At 39.2% G+C, this 17,607-nt stretch overlaps 2 protein-coding genes and 1 long non-coding RNA gene across 3 annotated transcripts in view; 2 read left to right on the plus strand and 1 right to left on the minus strand.

Annotated features, from left to right (window-relative positions):
• The window catches only part of LOC135119209 (uncharacterized), a 49,554-nt gene extending 38,521 nt beyond the window's left edge, over positions 1-11,033 (plus strand). The window contains exon 3 of the long non-coding RNA XR_010278049.1: positions 11,006-11,033. This is a non-coding gene — a long non-coding RNA (uncharacterized LOC135119209). The remainder of the gene's footprint in view (positions 1-11,005) is intronic.
• A 1,069-nt stretch (positions 11,034-12,102) lies between these two features.
• On the plus strand, positions 12,103-13,906 carry LOC110381348 (spidroin-1). Its single transcript, XM_049839901.2, has 2 exons — positions 12,103-12,201; positions 12,630-13,906. Exons 1-2 carry the CDS (start codon positions 12,174-12,176, stop codon positions 13,673-13,675), a joined length of 1,074 nt encoding a protein of 357 aa, XP_049695858.2. The 5' UTR covers positions 12,103-12,173; the 3' UTR covers positions 13,676-13,906.
• Positions 13,907-14,489: 583 nt separating this feature from the next.
• On the minus strand, positions 14,490-17,062 carry LOC110381356 (uncharacterized). The gene is made up of 4 exons (XM_021341661.3): positions 16,985-17,062; positions 16,268-16,453; positions 15,214-15,494; positions 14,490-14,912 (listed from the first exon to the last, which is right to left on the minus strand). The coding sequence occupies exons 1-4, from the start codon at positions 17,013-17,015 to the stop codon at positions 14,607-14,609; spliced, it is 804 nt and encodes a 267-aa protein (XP_021197336.1). The 5' UTR covers positions 17,016-17,062; the 3' UTR covers positions 14,490-14,606.
• Between the last annotated feature and the right edge of the window lie 545 nt (positions 17,063-17,607).

Consider the following 17,607-nt stretch of genomic DNA (forward strand, 5'->3'; position numbering starts at 1 on the left):
GTTCAGGCAAGTACCAATGCAACTTTTCTGAGTTTGTTTACTAGGTATATCTTGAAAGTCTATGACCGTGTAGGTACGATAAATTGGTTGGTCCTGTCTGTTATTTGAATATGTTTGGCAGTCGCCACGGAAGCCAGTAGGTCTGACACCAGTCTTACCTAAGAGGTTTTGGGTTGCCCAGGTAACTGGGTTGGGGACGTCACAAAGGCAGTTGCTCTTTGTGGCTCACTGGTACCTACGGTAAACTGCACATCAGTGGTAACTGTCATGCACCTTAACTCAATAGTAATAAGTACGATTTTCCTATAAAACTGTTACCACTGACCTGAAGTTAACTGTACTCAGCTGCATCCGGTTAGACTGGAAGCCGACCCCAAAATAGTTTTGAAAAAAGGCTCGGAGGAGGATACTATAGGCTATTTTTTAGCCATGTGCGTGGAATTCTCAAGGAGGTTAGTGAAACCATGGGCTAGAGCTTGGCTAACCTAATATCATAATGTATGAAACATGTATTACGCTAAAGACTCCGAAACTACTAAATCGATTTGAAAAATTATTTCACTGTTGGGAAGCTACACAATCCCAAGTAACATAGGCATTTTATGCATTAAGCATTTTATCCGGGTACGGCAAGTAATTCCCCCGGGACGCGGGTAAAGCTAGGACATTATAAAACCACGAATTTTAAATCAATCCAAATACAGAATTGGGGTAAAAAATTAATAAAAAAAACAATTTTCGGATTCCAAAAAGTTTGTTCATCATCAAAAGTTTTTATTTAACTTGGAATTTCAATTTAAATAAATACGTCTCAATGGAATACCTACGGAAAAAGTAATTAAAAATACCTTTAAAAATATTGTTTTTGTTAATTTCCCCACTTTTCCTCTGGTTTATTAAAAAGAGGGTCTTCCTCAGGCTTTTTAAATAGATCTATGGTGTGTTTTGGGGTTTTATCCGCATCTAGAAGAAACTGTGTACTGTAGACTGCACATCAGTGGTAGCTGTCATGCACCTTAACTCAATAGTAATAAGTACGATTTTCCTATAAAACTATTACCACTGACCTGAAGTTGACTGTACTTACTTCTCAAAAGCTCTAAGAAGCCAATTGTGTAATTCTAGTATATACTTAAGTAATCATCTGCCTAGCCTTTTCCCAACTATGTTGGGGTCGGCTTCCAGTCTAACCGGATGCAGCTGAGTACCAGTGTGCCACAAGGAGCGACTGCCTATCTGAACTCCTCGACCCAGTTACCCGGGCAACCCAATACTCCTTGGTTAGACTGTTGTCAAACTTACTGGGTTCTGACTACCCGTAGGGACTGCTAAAGATGTTCAAATGACAGCCGGGACCGACCAATTTATCGTGCATTCCGAAACATGAACTCTTCATGACAAGAAGGTCTTCCACGGAGCGACCGCGTCAAGCGTTGCTTAACCTTATGATCGATCTATCCTTGCAGCTGCTACATAGCCACAAATTCATAGCCATAAGTCAGGAAAAAGGGATGCTGACAGCTGCAACTTTATTATTGAAGTGCCAGCAAGCGTCCGGAGAGCCCTAGTGAATCAAAACAGGATCTATATTAACTGGACCTCATGCCCGGTACGAGATTTCACCCTCGTGACTCGGTGCTTCAAGTGTCAGCAGTATGGTCATGCATCCAAGACTTGCAAGTCCATCACCTCTACTTGTAGCCACTGTGGTGCAGAAGGACACACGACTCAAGAGTGCTCTTCGAAGGAACAACCACCGAAATGTGCAACCTGCAAGCGCTACAATAAACCCCACAACCATAACACAGGAGATTTGGATTGCCCTGCTAGGAAAGCCGCTGAATACAGGTACATTAACTCGGTGGATTATGAAGGCGCCTGAGAGCGCCACGCATTAGATTTTATCAATTTTACACAATACATAATTGTATGTTTTTACTTAGAGATAGTTTGTTTACTGATTTTATACGCCAATTGTAATAAATCAAAATTACCTAGAGATAATCGGAACATTTAGTTTTAAATTAGTATGTAAGCATTATAATAAATATGTGTAATAATAACACTGTGTTTGTCACATTGACCTAGTTTTTAGTTACTATAGCAATTTATTGTTAATTCGCTATAAATATTATAATAAGCACTTTTACGCCCGAGACACAGGTTTTTACCTAGTTCGGGCAAATTATACATCAGCACTTTTTAGAATTAAGCAAATATTGTAAAAATTATGTACAAAGTGAAGTAATAAACAATTTATTTATTTATTTATTTATTTATTTATATTCTTAGGCCGAAGATTATTCAGTTTTATTTTCTGCAAAGCCTTTATAAACAAAATATAATAATTTAAACAAATATTTGTAGTAAAATTGAACTTTTAGAGTACCCATACACTGTAGACTAAACAGTTGACATATAGTTGACCGATGGCATGCAATATTTTTTTAAAAGAAACTCTTCATTCCAATCAAAGTTTTCAGTCGGTCTGACACCGGCTAAATACCTGATCTTTGTAATGTGCGTACTACCATTCATCTTCATACTGATTTATGAACCCAACCAAACTATCGGCCGACTAAAAGTTTGCAGTGTGCAAATCTGTTTGTCCGTTTGATGGATTAGACAGTTTTGCTGAAAATAGATATTGGTAAACTGTATAGATTGATACCCTTTCATAATATTTGATAGTTTTACGAGAATCTTCAATATAAATATCATTTTTAGGGTTCCGTACCCAAAGGGTAAAACAGGACCCTACTGTTTTCGCTCCTCTGTCCGTCCGCCCGTCTGTCACCAGGCTGTATCTCATGAACCGTGATAGTTGGAGAGCTGAAATTTTCACAGATGATGTATTTCTGTTGCCGCTATAGCAACAAATACTGAAAACAGAATTAAATAAATATTTTGGGGGGCTCCCAGACAACAAACGTGATTTCAAATAATGGTACGGAACCCTTCTTGTGCGAGTCCAAGTCGCACTTGGCCGGTTTTATTCAATAATATTTGTTACGTAGTGAAATTCCCTCAGTGTGCGGCACTGTGACTTTGAGATTTGACATTACTTGTTTGGGTCTAATATTAAAATCCTATCTCTATTTATTTTTCAATATTGGGACCTCCAATTATTGAACAACACATGTACTATTGTAGGTAGGGTAATAAAACAATGTATATTTTTCTGTCTTTAATTTTACAATGTCTTAACTATGAAAAATTATTATAGGCACTTAGTACAATCTCTTAACTCAACATCAGTACCATATTCACTTGAAAATAAAAACACATCGTTTTTTCTGAGGTGCCGATTACCGATTTGCCAATTCTGAAGTTGCCTGCTTGCAACTGATGATTTTTGGAGGTCATAAAAATGGCAAGAAGCGAGCGGCAATACCTCTTTTTTATTAACATAAGTTTCCAAGTTTATATTTTTGATGCACAGATTTTAAAGGTACTAAACCAATTATTTGTGGTTAGATTTCGCCATCATAAGGCCAAAGTACACTAACGTCTGTTTTCTTAAAACAACTGTTTATTTTGAAAATTGATGGTAAAAATTAATCGTAAAATGTTGATTAAAGAAAACAGACGTTTATGTTGTCAGGGAGCTAGGGCCCTAATATGTGTCCTTACCCTAATGTAGGTAGGACAAAAAAAACAACAGCCAGATTTTTTTATGTATTTAATTTTACAATATTCATTAAACTACACTATTTTAAACTGTAATTTCCCCACTTAACATTGTATCAACGACCGCCCCAGGTATAGAACATAGAGACGCAAAAAATTGTTTAGGCGGCGAAGGACACAAGAACATCGCTCTTTTTTCTTAGGTGCCAAAATCAAAATCAAAAATCATTTATTCAAACTTGGCTGCAAGACAGCGCTTTTAGAACGTCAGGAATTTACAAAAGACCGCCCTCAAAACGCCCACCCTTCACCACTTCCTATGTGTTATTGCTGGGAAGAAGAAGTGGCGCAACAAACTCCCCAGCAACACATGTCTGTCTGTAGGTTAGATGAACCAAACCGATTCTGGAGGTGCTGTTTCTGAAGTCGCTTGCTTAAATCAAATTAATATTTTTGGAGGTAAAAAAAAAATACAAGAAACAAGACGCCTAGGATACCTCTCTTTTTCATTAATATCCTATTTTTGATGCATAGATAGATATAATTCTGGGTTAAGCTTGCCGTTGTACATACACTGTCTTTATTATTTTTATGTTTATTGTTAAGTGTGCAATAAGTGGCTGTCATTGAACATCCCAGAACATCACAGAAGCCAATAAGTCTGACACCAGTCTAACCAAGGGGTATTGGGTTGCCCGGGTAACTCGGTTGAGGACAGTCGCTCCTTGTGGCACACTGGTACTCAGCTTCATCCGGTTAGACTGGAAGCCGACCCCAAAGTAGTTGGGAAAAGGCTCGGGAGATGATGGTGAAATGTCGACATTATAAGTGTTTTTGTACCCTAATCTACGTAGGTCAACAAAAAAAACAACAGCCAGATTTGTTATATTAACTACACTATTTTAAACTGTAATTTCCCCGCTTAACATTGTATCAACGACTGCCCCGGGTATAGAACATAGAGAAGCAAAAAATCGTTTAGGAGGCGGCGAAGGACAGGGACAAGAACATCGCTCTTTCTTCTTAGGTACCGAATCTTGAGTCGTTTCTTCAGGAGCCGATTCCTCCGAAGGTTTTGGCTTCTTGACCTTTGGGGGTTCAGGCTTGGGCTCTGGTTTCGGGTCTGGTTTCGGTATCTCTATTTGTCGGTATCGAGTTCTAAAGCGTTGGGGAGGACATTCTGGTAGGTCTTCGTAGTCTTCGTACTCTGAAAGGGGGGTAATGTTTTTAGTGGTTTTGTTAGTGGTTTGTAGAGTTCGTGGATAAATAACAGACTTATGCGTTGATTGATTACTAGGCAATGCTTGACGTGGTCACTCCGCGGACCATTTTATCGTGACGAGTTTGGCAAGTCACGTAAAATTGGTTCAGGCTATCATTTGAACATTTTTAACTGTCGTAGTGGATAGTCAAACCAAGAAATTATGATAATCAGACTTTGTAGGAGTGTCGGGTTGCCGGTTAACTGGCTCCAGCAGGTCAGATTGGCAGTCGCTCCATGTGGTCACTGTTACTTAACCGTGCTCATTTAGGCTGAAAGCAGACCCCAACATAGCTGGGAAAAGGCTAGGCAGACGTAGATCCTATAGTTGTTGTTAAAGATAAAACTGACTCAAAATAACCGCAAGTAACTCTATCTGTCTATCACGCTTTCATGGCAAAACCACTGAACCGATTTAAAGAAAGGTACATAGATAGTCTAGACTTCTAGAGCCTAAGAAAGAACATAGGCTACTTTTAAACTGGGTGCGAGAGCGAGTTCCCTCTTGTATGCTACTGGCATATAGGAATATGTAAATCATAGCTGATATATTTCTGAAGTTATCCTTACCATAATACGTAGTTCTCCCTACAGCACTGGGTTTCCTAGGAGGCGGTGCCCCACCAAACGCCTTCGGAGCTGAAGCCGGGCAGAAGAATGGACACGGTACTGAACAGTAGGTGTTCACAGCGATGCTCACGTCCCAGGGGACTGTAGACAAAGAACCAGGGTCAAAGCCAAATCATTTATATCATTCAGGCCTTCACAAGTACATAGGACTGTCAAAAATATAAATGATGATGATGCGACGCCTAGGCGCATATTGGCTATTGACATGGCGGCTGTTCTCATGTAAGGAGACCAAATTTTTTACTCTAACTACTTTAATGACCCCATATAGCTCTACATACTATTTTGACCCCAAGTAGCTTCGGAATAAAGGCAGAAGATTGGTAGTAAATTATGGGTTTTATTTATTACTATACTTTTGGAATTTACTTACCTTTCTAGAATAACTCGTGGCTAAGTCAAAGCCGTCAGATTGATCGATCATAAGGTTAAGTTAAGCAACTCTTCAACTCTTGGTGTGGTTGGTTAGGTGACCGTGGATAGGTAACCATCTTATCAGGACGAGTCCTTCCATATTTCATGATAAACTGGTGAGTACCGGCTGTCATTTGCACATCTTTGACAGTCGTAACGCGTAGTCAGAAGCCAGAAAGTCTGACAACCAGTCTGAAGGGGTATCGGGTTGCCCGGGTAACTGGGTTAGGGTGATCAGAGAGGCAGTCGCTATAACACACTAGTACTCAGCTGCATCCAGTTAGACTGGAAGCCGACCTCATAGTTGGGAAAAGGCTCGGCAGATGTTAAGATTAAACTTACCAATAAATATTAATAATAGAGTAACACTAAAACCCGTCATATTTAACATCTATTCATGGACTACATTATATTAAAGCCAGTTTATTACTTAAGGCCTTATCAATTTTATATTCTTCAAATAGTTATAACAGGTACAATGAAAATGCAACCTTATACCTTTAACTGTAGAGTCTAAAATAACAATTTCTAAAGTGTTAATATTATATTTTCAATCGATACATTTGATTGGCAATTAAAAATCAACTTTGAATTTGTTTAAGAAAAAAACTGATATTATTTCAGACTAATCATTAATGTTATTAAAATTTCAAGATGTGTGTTAGTGTGTGATAGTTTTCAGCGTGTAATTATTTTAAGTATAAAGCAGGTCTATCTAAAATGTTGTTAAGTCTGTTTTTCAGTTTAACGATTTTTTTAAGGTTTTTCTTAAGCCTATGTCATCATCTCCCGAGCCTTTTCCCAACTGTGTTGATGTCGGCTTCCAGTCTAACTGAATGCAGCTGAGTACCAGTGTGCCACAAGGAGGGACTGGCCTACCTGGTTAGATGTGTTGAGGTGGTTACTTCAACACATTTATTGGTTAGAAAGAAAGAAAGAAGAAGAAAGAAAATAAATTTTATTGCGCAACCAGAAACTTAAAATTAGACACAGAAATAATAATATAATAGACACCTCTTTTCGTCAACTCCTTAATTTGATTTCAAATAATAAACTTTAAAACGCACATCTGGGCTAAATATAAAAAATACAATAAATTTGCAACTAGAAATATTAAATACAGACGTACTAGCGGTGAAAAATTGTTCTCTAAACATTATTTATAAATTAATCAGTTCTTCTTATGGTGTTACTGAAATCATAATATACATATCGCTATAAAATTTATTACGCCTACATTTTTCACTCGGTTTTACCCAGATTTTTCAAGTTCACAGTTTAATAAATAGTCCAAAATACGTCAGTTGTATTTAAAAAACTGTTTACCTTCTTTGAAAAAATAGAAAAAAAAATGTCGTTTGGACAGAAAAGGGCCCTATATTGTACAAATACATTGAATTTTTATGCAGATATTCTCGGATCTGTCTTTAAGCATGATTTCTCATAGAATAATTTTTGAATTGACATCATACTCGTACTAAAGATTTCTACACCCTATCCATCCCTTGTTTTGCTATTACATATTGAAAGACATAATTTACATAAATCTGTAATCGCAAAATCAACGGAAATGTAGGATATATAAATCCATCCTTAGAAAGTTCTCATCTGCTTAGCCTTTTCCCAACTATGTTGGGGTCGGCTTCCAGTCTAACCGGATGCAGCTGAGTACCAGTGTGCCACAAGGAGCGACTGCCTATCTGACCTCCTCAACCCAGTTACCTGGGCAACCCAATACCCCTTGGTAAGACTGGTTGTCAGACTTTCTGGCTTCTGACTACCCGTAACGACTACCACAGATGTTTAAATGGCAGCCGGGACCTACAGTTTATCGTGCCATCCGAAACACGGAAGAACTCATTATGACAAGATGGTCACCCATCCACGGACCGACCGCGCCAGGCGTTGCTTAACCTTATGATCGATCGATCCGCGCGGCTTTGACTTTGCCACGAGCTTAGAAAGTTCTATAGTATTCTAATGTCAATACCGTCGAGACCGAAGCTGTATGACGTCACGATAAATCAAGATGGCTACCTGTCAAGTTGACAAGACAAATAGTGTACACACTGTTAGTCTAGACTAGGCTAGACTATTGTAAATATTAGGTAGAAAATAATTTGTTAATATTGTTGAAATGTAGGCACATATTTTAATGTAAAAAACTGGTATACTGACTTCAGGTCAGGGTGATTTTGGTCTTAGGTACTGATATTATAAATGTGAAAGTACCTAACTATGTTTGCCTTTCCGAGTTTTACAACAAAACTTTCTTAAATAATAATAATAATAGAGGAACTCTCTGAAACACTGAAATTAGAAAGAACCTTTCAAATCGTAATCGTGGTACCTCAGATTTGCATGCGCAAACAAAAATATTTTTTCAACTACTTAGATAAAGAGTCGTGGTTCCTGAGATTTGCGTGTTCCAAGAAAAAAATATTTTAAGCTAGATATAGATTAGAAAAACATAGGATTTACGTGAGGTAAATAAAAAACAGGCATTTGTGTTTCTAATTTTATTTATATAAAGATGTACATATGAAGTAAACAAATAAAGCTTAAAATTATTTAAAGACAAATTTTTGACCCCCAAGACAAAACCACAAATTGTTTAGTTCATACAGATTTAATAACTTCTAATACACTAGGTACTACAATTAAGTCATAACTAGACTCCAAATTATTAAACAAAACACTTTCATAACTCCTTCCAGTTCTTAAAATTTTACCCCAATATCTAATTTCTAAGTACTTTAATGACCCCACGCAGCTCCACAATTTTTGACCCCCAAATAACACTATGCACTTTTTTGACCCCAACTAGACCACACAATTTTTTGACCCCAAATAGCTCTAAGTAATGACTTTAGTTCCTCGTCCCCCTCGCCCCGCATGTCGCGCTACTTTCTCAGGAGATATTGCGTTATGACATCTCCGCTAGTCATTTTGTGCCCCACCACAAACTTCCGAGCTAAGATGATGTAGATGGTTGCATATTAACACTTGGTATATTGATTAATTTTGGAGGAAATCTGGGTATAAAGTTATATTTAAAAAGCAGCTGCTTTTTATCCGTGTCCATACCTACTCCCAGTCCTGATTTTGATGGCACTGGACATAGAAGTAATCCTGAAATTAATTTTGAAAAATATTATGAGATTATTTCAAGAAATAAATTAGTCTAAAGCCCAAGTTCACTGACAACAAATACGTCAGTTTATTTAAAACAATTGTGTGGGTAATATGATTTTTCAAAGTAGCGCAAAGTAACCGTTTTTAGGGGGTAAAACGGGACCCTATATTGTTTTCGCTCCTCTGTCCGTCCGTCCGTCTGTCACCAGTCTGTATCTCATGAACCGTGATAGTTAGAGAGTTGAAATTTTCACAGATGCTGTATTTCTGTTGCCGCTATAACAACAAATACTGAAAACTAGAATAAAATAAATATTTATAATTATTACAACAATCGTGATTTTTTGGCTCTGGTACGGAACTCTTCGAGCGCGACTCCGACTCGCACTTGGCCAGTTTTTTTTACGTAAAATGACGTTTAAGTTGTCGGTGGAAATGGGCCTAAAGTTAAAATGTGTAAACAAAACGCTACATATTTTGCTTGTTCAATGCGTCAATATTCTTCAAAACGACAAAATTATTTGATGACAACTGTCAGGTGAAATTCCGCCTTAGTGCAGCACAGTGACCACAAATACATCTCCTGTAGACCCGGGAATAGAACCCGAGACTTCGTACACAGCAGCCGCGCTTGGAACTTGACCAACGAGGCAGTTAAAAATACGAATAAAAGAAATACGTACCTAATAATATGATAAGAAATATCCGCAACGCCATTCGGACCAAACTGAAAGAATCTTTTCAATACCTTTTAATACATGCAATGGTTTTTCCAAAACATGCATCCACGGTCATTGCGCTTGTTTTGCTAAAATCAACTTTGAAACTAAGCGGGTAAGGTTTAAATTCCCTTGTCTTGCGTTACACGGTTAATTTCCGATTAAAAGTCAATATTTTTCTGATATGAGACGTTTCGTATAATTTGTTTAATTTATAGAAGATTTGGAAATGATTATAATCCAAGAGCTAGCGAACGCCAGACTTAGGTTATTTTATAAAGGCTGAAATATATATATATGTTTTTAACTATGCTAAAAATCATCAAATGCCCGCTGTGGGTTAGAAGCGGTGAGGGACTGTCAGACTCTTACTGACTAAAAACCGTCGTGTTCCGTCGTAGACTTTTTATGTACCAGGGCCGCGGTAACTGTTTCGGACAATCCCGCACCCTCGTGTGTGTATCTACATTACAGTGAGTATGAACGAAAGACTACCACGAAGTCGTACTGACATTGGCTTTATATGCCAGCAATCGTTGATTTCGTACAGGAGAAAAGTCCTAGAACTTCAAAGGATGTCCCACCTCATCACATGTCCACTGTGCCCTGAAACTTGCTCGCGGCAGGACCTCATGAGTGCATCCGGCCGTGCTCTCGCTGTGGCGGCATATTGGGCTGACAAAGTGTAGTCTCACTATAAGACATGTCATCGACACGAAAGAAGAAGAAGAAGAAAGGATGTTTAAAGGTTGATTGGTTGAAATGAATAATTGCTCTCATAGAAAAAGTAGACCGTTTTAATATAAAGGAAAATACGACTGTCAAAAAAAAAATATTTAAAGATAATAGTTTCAGCCTTTATAAAATAACGAAGGTCTAGAAGTCGCTGGCTCTTGATCTAAAAAGAAAAACAACCACTTTTTGAGCAAGATTAACCGACTTTTAAAAAAGAGGTTTTCCCTTTTGTTTGTATGTTGTATTGAATGTTAATTTTGAAACTTGTTTAGGGGTACCGAATATTTTGTGCAGTTGACAGCTGTCAGTTTTCAAGGGAAACTGACAGCTCACAGCAACTGTCAACTGCACGAAAAATCAGTCAGACTGTACCTACGTGAAAATTCTGACGTTCTGACCATTTACTTTTTTTTAAACTTAGGCCTAAATGGCCTCTCTTTTTAAATACTGATAATTAAATCTGTATTTTGTCTATTTTCAGGTACGTTAAGGAACATAATTATAAATTGGTAAGTTAATTAATATAAGTTGTTTGTGACCCGGTAGGTATATACTTCGCTACATAAATCTGACTCGACTTGATTTTGTGTAAACTTCACATAAATCAGCTATTTATTTTTCATTCATCTTATTTATTTTTATAAACATAAATAATTTATAAAAATAATTACAGCAAAATATTATTTTTGCTGTAAATTTTGCTATAAAGCAAATATTCGCAAAAATATTATTTTTGCTGTAAATATATTAAGGTTGTTACAAGTGCATTTAAGTCATATTTTTTCGGCAAAAAATTATAATTTAAATTAAGATGTTCATTTAAGTAGGTAAGTATTTGGCTTAAATAATAATTTGAATACACCCCCATGCGATTACTTGTTATGAGGAACATCTCATCCTCCGAGCCTTTTTCCCAAACTATGTCGGGGTCGGCTTCCAGTTTAATCGGATTCAGCTGAGTACCAGTGCTTTATAAGAAGCGACTGCCTATCTGACCTCCTCAACCCAGTTACCCGGGCAACCCGATACCCCATAATTAGACTGGTGTCAGACTTACTGGCTTCTGACTACCCGTAACGACTGCCAAGGATGTTCAATGACAGCCAGCCGGGACCTACAGTTTAACGTGCCATCCGAAACACAGTCATTGGTGTCTAAGATATACTTAGAAAGTACATACAAACTTAGAAAAGTTGCATTGGTACTTGCCTGACCTGGAATCGAACCCGTGCCCCTATACTCGAGAGGTTGGTTCTTTGCCCACTAGGCCAAAACGACTTTTTTTGTTATGAGGAACAAGAAAGAAAAAAAAATTGAAATAAATAAAAATAAGTTCAAGTAATACAACAACTTACCATTTTCTGATTAAAACAACTTACCATATTCTAAAATCTTTTAAAACTGAAAATCACACCTTCAAAGCCACTAATACTTATACCAAAAAAACTTTAATTTACCATTATTTATAAAACACAATTTTAATTAAAACTTTCAAATCAAAAAAATCACAAAATATTATTCGAAAGACAAATTGTTTGATAAAACTATTGAACCGTGTTAGATGAATTCCCAAATATACTTTGATTAATTCTTTTAGTATAAAAAGTGACATTTTCGTAGTTTTTGTCACAGACTGTCAAAAGCGTAAAATGGCATCTAAGGCTTTAGTACTATCTGGTGAGTAAAGATTTAATTTTAATAATTATTTTAATTTAATTTTCCAATAATTTCTATATAACATAATCTTCTGCCTAGAATTTTCCCAACTATGTTGGGGTCGACTTCCAGTCTAACAGGATACATAGATTGCCTATCTGTCCACTCAGTTACCAGAGCAACTCAAAATTCCTTGGTAAGACTGCCAAAAAACATCCATGGCAGTCTTTACGAGTAGTGAGAAGCCAGTAAGTCAGACAACCAGTCTTACCAAAGGGTTGGGTTACCCGTGTAACTCGGTTGAGGAGGTCAGATAGGGCAGTCACTCCTTGTGGCACACTGGTACTCAGCTGCATGCGGTTAGACTGGAAGCCGACCCCCAACATAGTTGGGAAAAGACTCGGGAGATAATATGAGTTCATTTCATAATGTATAATTTTTCTTTTCAGCGCTCTTGTGTGTCGCTCGCTGCAACCCTCTTGGGCTCGGTGGCACCACAGTATGTGAGTCCACTGGTAATTATTTACCCGGGCTTGGCGCAACAGTCTGTGAAGGGTCCCTTGGGCTAGGAGGCCTCGGATATCTCGGCGGCCTCGGCGGCTTAGGCGGCCTAGGCCTTGGCCTCGGCGGCTTGGGCACTGGCACCGTTTGCGAATCCGTGCCTAACTATGGCTGGGCTGGTTTAGGAGGCCTAGGCGGGCTTGGTGCCATCGGAGGAATCGGTCTCGGCGGATTAGGAGGCCAAACTACAGTCTGCGAGTCTACTCCTAATATTGGATATGGACCCCTACTTGGCGGCATAGGAGGGATTGGCGGCATCGGCTTAGGAGGCCTAGGCAGTGCGACTGTATGCGAATCTGTACCCAATTTCGGACTCGGGAGAATTGGCCTCGGTGGATTATCTGGCCTTGGCGGTATTGGCTATGGAGGTGTAGGCACAGTATGCGAATCGGTCCCTAACTTACCCTTCGGTTACGGCCTTGGCGGCTTAGGTTATGGAGGCGTCGGCACAGTATGCGAATCAGTCCCTAACTTACCCTTCGGCTACGGCCTTGGCGGCTTAGGTTATGGAGGCGTCGGCACAGTATGCGAATCGGTCCCTAACTTACCCTTTGGCTATGGCCTTGGTGGTATAGGTTTGGGCGGAGTGGGTACTGTATGCGAATCAGTCCCTAACTTACCTTTTGGGTATGGCCTTGGCGGCTTAGGTTTGGGCGGAGTCGGCACAGTTTGTGAGTCAGTTAATAACTTACCCTTCGGCTACGGCCTTGGCGGCTTAGGAGGCCTTGGAGGTATAGGCCTTAACGGATTAGGCGGGTATGGCGGCTTTGCCGGTATAGGAGGACTAGGCAGTACGAGTGTATGCGAATCTGTCCCCAATTATTTGGGAGGATATGGAGGCATAGGCTTAGGCGGTTACGGAGGGGGAATAGGAGGCCTCGGTCTTGGCTTAAACGGCTTGGGTTACGGTGTAGTAGGCCGTCCTTTTTTATAAACAGCAGTACGTCGTCGGCTAATCATTGTAGTAACTTCGAAATGATTGGTTTTCACCCGAGGATCTCGACACAATCTTCTTCCAGTTACAATAACCACGCTCAAATTATGACCTACTGATATAATATATTTAAATTGAAACTGGCATTACAAAAAAATACTTCAGATATATTTTTTTGATACTCCTCCCATCACAGTTTTTTTTCGAAATTTTTGCTCTTTTTATTTTCTTATTTTTTTAAATTGACAGAATAACAATTTGTGTTTTTAATTTTTCATAGTTGAACAGATCTCAATGGAGTTTCAAAAATATGTCTGGATAGAAAAAAAATGTGTATTTTTTCAAAATTTGTTCTGATATAATATATTTGTATTCATGTATGTATCTATTTCTCATTGGCAAATAAAAGTATGTATTTGAGTTTTTGTTTAATTTAAAATGTGATTTTACTTCCTATTTTATTGAACTACTTCCAATCCTTTTTGTTCATCATTTTCCGAGCCTTTTCCAAAACTACATTGGTCGGTTTTCACTCTAACTGGATACAGATCTCCAAGAAATACTTAGAAAGTACAAATAAAGTTGCATTGGTACTTGCCTGACCTTAGCTCTCGAGCCTTTTCCCAACTATGTTGGTGTCGGTTTCCAGTCTAACCGGGTGCAGCTGAGTACCAGTGTGCCACAAGGAGCGACTGCCTATCTGACCTCTTCCACACACAGTCAGTTTGCTTTCAACGAAGCCTTAGAACAATTTGGTTTTTGGTCAATGGTTTGATGGCAAATATTTTATGTATATAGAAAAAAAAAACAAAAATTAATAATTGCTCAAATTACCCGTACTTTATTTCGAACGCTCATTCATTTACAAATGTATACTTAATCATATTTTATATCATATACATATATACATAAATCTACATATATTTTTTATTTAGAGGCCACAGAGGCACGGTGGGGGCGGACATGGGTTGGGGCAATTGCAGGGGCAAGGTGGGGGCGGTGGGGGTGGTGATGGCCCACATGGGCAAGGTGGTGGGGGCCCGCATGGGCAAGGCGATGGCAAGATAGCATCGTTCTGTGCACCCGTAGCTCTGCATATAGTTGCCGCCCCCAAAGTCCTGAATATTTGGGGCGGGTTGGGGCGGAAGCAAATGGTTGGGGGCGCAGGTACGACGATCTTGGGTGGTCTGACTACCAACGCGTCTGGTACTGGTGGCTGCACTGGGGGCGGTTGTACCTGGGGGCAGATTGGGGTTGATATATAAAGAAATATTTTTTCAATTGGTAGCATTCTTTAAATAATGTCATTTCATTTATCGGTGATGTAATGATTTTATATTTTCTTATTAATAACTGTTTGCCGCGGTTTCAGTCGTGTCCTTATGAAACTATGTCTTTTCTAGAATGTCTATGTACATACATTAGTATGTGCATACACAGTCTAGCATAGACCTATCTTAATAGATAGGTTCAGTAGTTTTGACTTGAAAGCCAGACAGAGTCTCACATTCGCATCTATAATATCAGGGTTAACTTACCCTAATCGGGGCTGGTCTGGGCACAGGCACGGGTGGAGGTCTGACGATCAGTGGCGGCGGGGTTGGTGGATTCACTGGGGGCACTCTCACGTAGAATGGCGGTGGGGTTGGTGGCTGTACTGGGGGCGGTCGCACTGTTATCGGCGCTGGGGTCGGTGGCTGGACTGGGGCGGGTTTCACCCAAATTGCGGGTGGTGTCGGCAGCCTGATCTCACCAGGACGGACCACGATCGGGGGTGGTGTTGGGAACCTTATTTGTCCTGGCCTGATGAGGATGGAACCTGCAATAGAAACGATATTAGAAAGGAAGAAAGGAAATACATTTCATCATCATCATCATCATCTCAGGCATAGGACGTCCACTGCTGAACATAGGCCTCCCCCTTAGATCTCCACAGATACCTGTTGAAAATACATTTATTCACTAGAAAATGACGCGTAGACAGAAATAGAGAGAGTTACTTTCTTGAACAACTAAAGCCGTACGATTCGATCGATCATAAAGTTAAACAACGCTTAACGCGATTAGTGAGTGACCATCTTAGCATGACGACTTCCTCCGTGTTTCGGAAGGCACGTTGTATTGGTGAATCTCGGCTGTCATACAACATCCTTGGCAGTCGTTATGGGTAGTCTGAAGCCAGATAGTATTGATCAGTCTTGCCAGAGACTATCGGGTTGTCCGGGTAACTGGGTTGAGGAGATCAAATAGGCAGTCGCTCCTTGTAGCATACTCAGCTGCATCTGACTAAACTGGAAGCCGACCCCAACATAGTTGGGACTTTTTCCCAACCATGTTGAGCTCGGGAGATGATGACTAATTCATGAGCTCAAACCAACTACCAGCCTACTTTGGCACTATGGTACTCTCAATAGGGAAAAGGCTAGGCAAATTGTGAGCCCTTGAAGCCGACCCTTATATACTCGTAGTTAGGCATGGGCTAGAGCCCTTAAATCTGACCCCACCATAGTTGGGCAAGGGCTAAAGTACAAAAACCCGAACCCAATAGTTTCCATAGTTGGGAAAAAGGCTTGGACGATGATATGAACTTACCCGTAGGTGCCTGACCATAGACATAGTTAACGGGTGGCTCGCAAGGATTGCATGGTCCAATCTGCTGGGCTGGTTGGGCGGCATCGCAGGGAGTGGGGGCTGGTTGGGGCTGGCAGGGGCACGGGCAAGGGAACTGCGGTTCCGGTTGCGCTAAAGGCTGCCCCAAAGCGGTGCCCAGGAAAAGAACTGTGGACAAAAGAAAGGGGGTTGATGATGATCCTCCCAGCCGATAATCGGCTACGACAGCTGTTCTCATGTAAGGAGATCAGCCAGCTGCGCAGGACATATTATAGTGCACGAGCATTTGCGCAGAAACAGGTGCACTCTCTATTCCTTCACTCTTATAGCGCGATGGGACTTTTCTTTGTCCAATGCGATTATTAGAAATTATAAAAGAATGAGAATATATTAAAGCAGTTATGATATAACTATAGGCAGATGGAACTTGTACTGGCTAAGACTAAAAGTCTCACGGTGGGAACTACTCCACACAATCGTATAAAAAGTAGCCTATTGCCTTTCTCAATAAATGGGCTATCTAACATCGAAAGATTTTATCAAATTGACCCAGTGAGCCTGACATTGACGCGTTCAAATATGCTTTTCAGCTTTATAATATTAGTATATGAAAGTGCATTTTTATTTAAATTGAAGCTAGATCAAATTAAAGTCTTTTTTTATATCGAAAATAACGAATAAATGGATATATATATTTACCCGATAACCATATGACTTTGCCCTTCGCCATTTTTCGATCGTCTGATGAAAATTAACAAGAAAAATTGCCTTTTATACTCTACGACATCCGCCATTTGCAATATTCACTGTCATTCAAAATTCAACCTTATTGGTAAGACTTAAGTATGAAAATTCAATTGACAAATTATTTTTAGATGATCTTCAAATATTTTTTTTAATGTTTTAAAATGGTAGGTGAATATTATTACCAAAATATAGAATTATTTAGACATGCAACACTGAAAATGGGTAACGGTTTTGATTTTTGAAAATTTCGTATTTTTTTAAATAAAAAAGTTTATTTCATTTTAATTTCTTTTGCTTTATGATAGTTTATGGTTTTGACTATTAAGATTAAATAATTATATGTTTGATTTTTGGCTAATACGTGCGTGAAAGAGCTGGTTGCTAAGTATTAACAGCCGCACGGGTAAATCGATCATAAGGTTAAGCAGCGCTTGGCGCGGTCTTTCCGTTGATGGGTGACCATCTTGTCATGATGAGTTCCTCCGTGTTTCGGAAGGCACTCTAGATTAGTCCCTTCTGTCATTTGAACATCTTTGACAGTCGTTACAGGTAGTCAGAAGATAGAAAGGTTGACA

This window comes from Helicoverpa armigera, chromosome 31, assembly GCF_030705265.1.
Source record: "Helicoverpa armigera isolate CAAS_96S chromosome 31, ASM3070526v1, whole genome shotgun sequence".
Classification (NCBI taxonomy): Eukaryota; Metazoa; Arthropoda; class Insecta; order Lepidoptera; family Noctuidae; genus Helicoverpa; species Helicoverpa armigera.

What these genes read in the sequence shown, in the direction of transcription:
- LOC110381356 (XM_021341661.3), bottom strand. Translation starts at nt 17,015, where the DNA reads ATGGCGAAGGGCAAAGTCATATGGTTATCGG. An exon ending in CTATGGTCAGGCACCTACGG is followed by an intron (nt 15,495 to 16,267) that starts GTAAGTTCATAT and finishes TTTCTATTGCAG; the next exon opens with GTTCCATCCTCATCAGGCCA. An exon ending in CCAGACCAGCCCCGATTAGG is followed by an intron (nt 14,913 to 15,213) that starts GTAAGTTAACCC and finishes ATCTGCCCCCAG; the next exon opens with GTACAACCGCCCCCAGTGCA.
- LOC110381348 (XM_049839901.2), top strand. Translation starts at nt 12,174, where the DNA reads ATGGCATCTAAGGCTTTAGTACTATCTG. An exon ending in TAAGGCTTTAGTACTATCTG is followed by an intron (nt 12,202 to 12,629) that starts GTGAGTAAAGAT and finishes TTTTCTTTTCAG; the next exon opens with CGCTCTTGTGTGTCGCTCGC.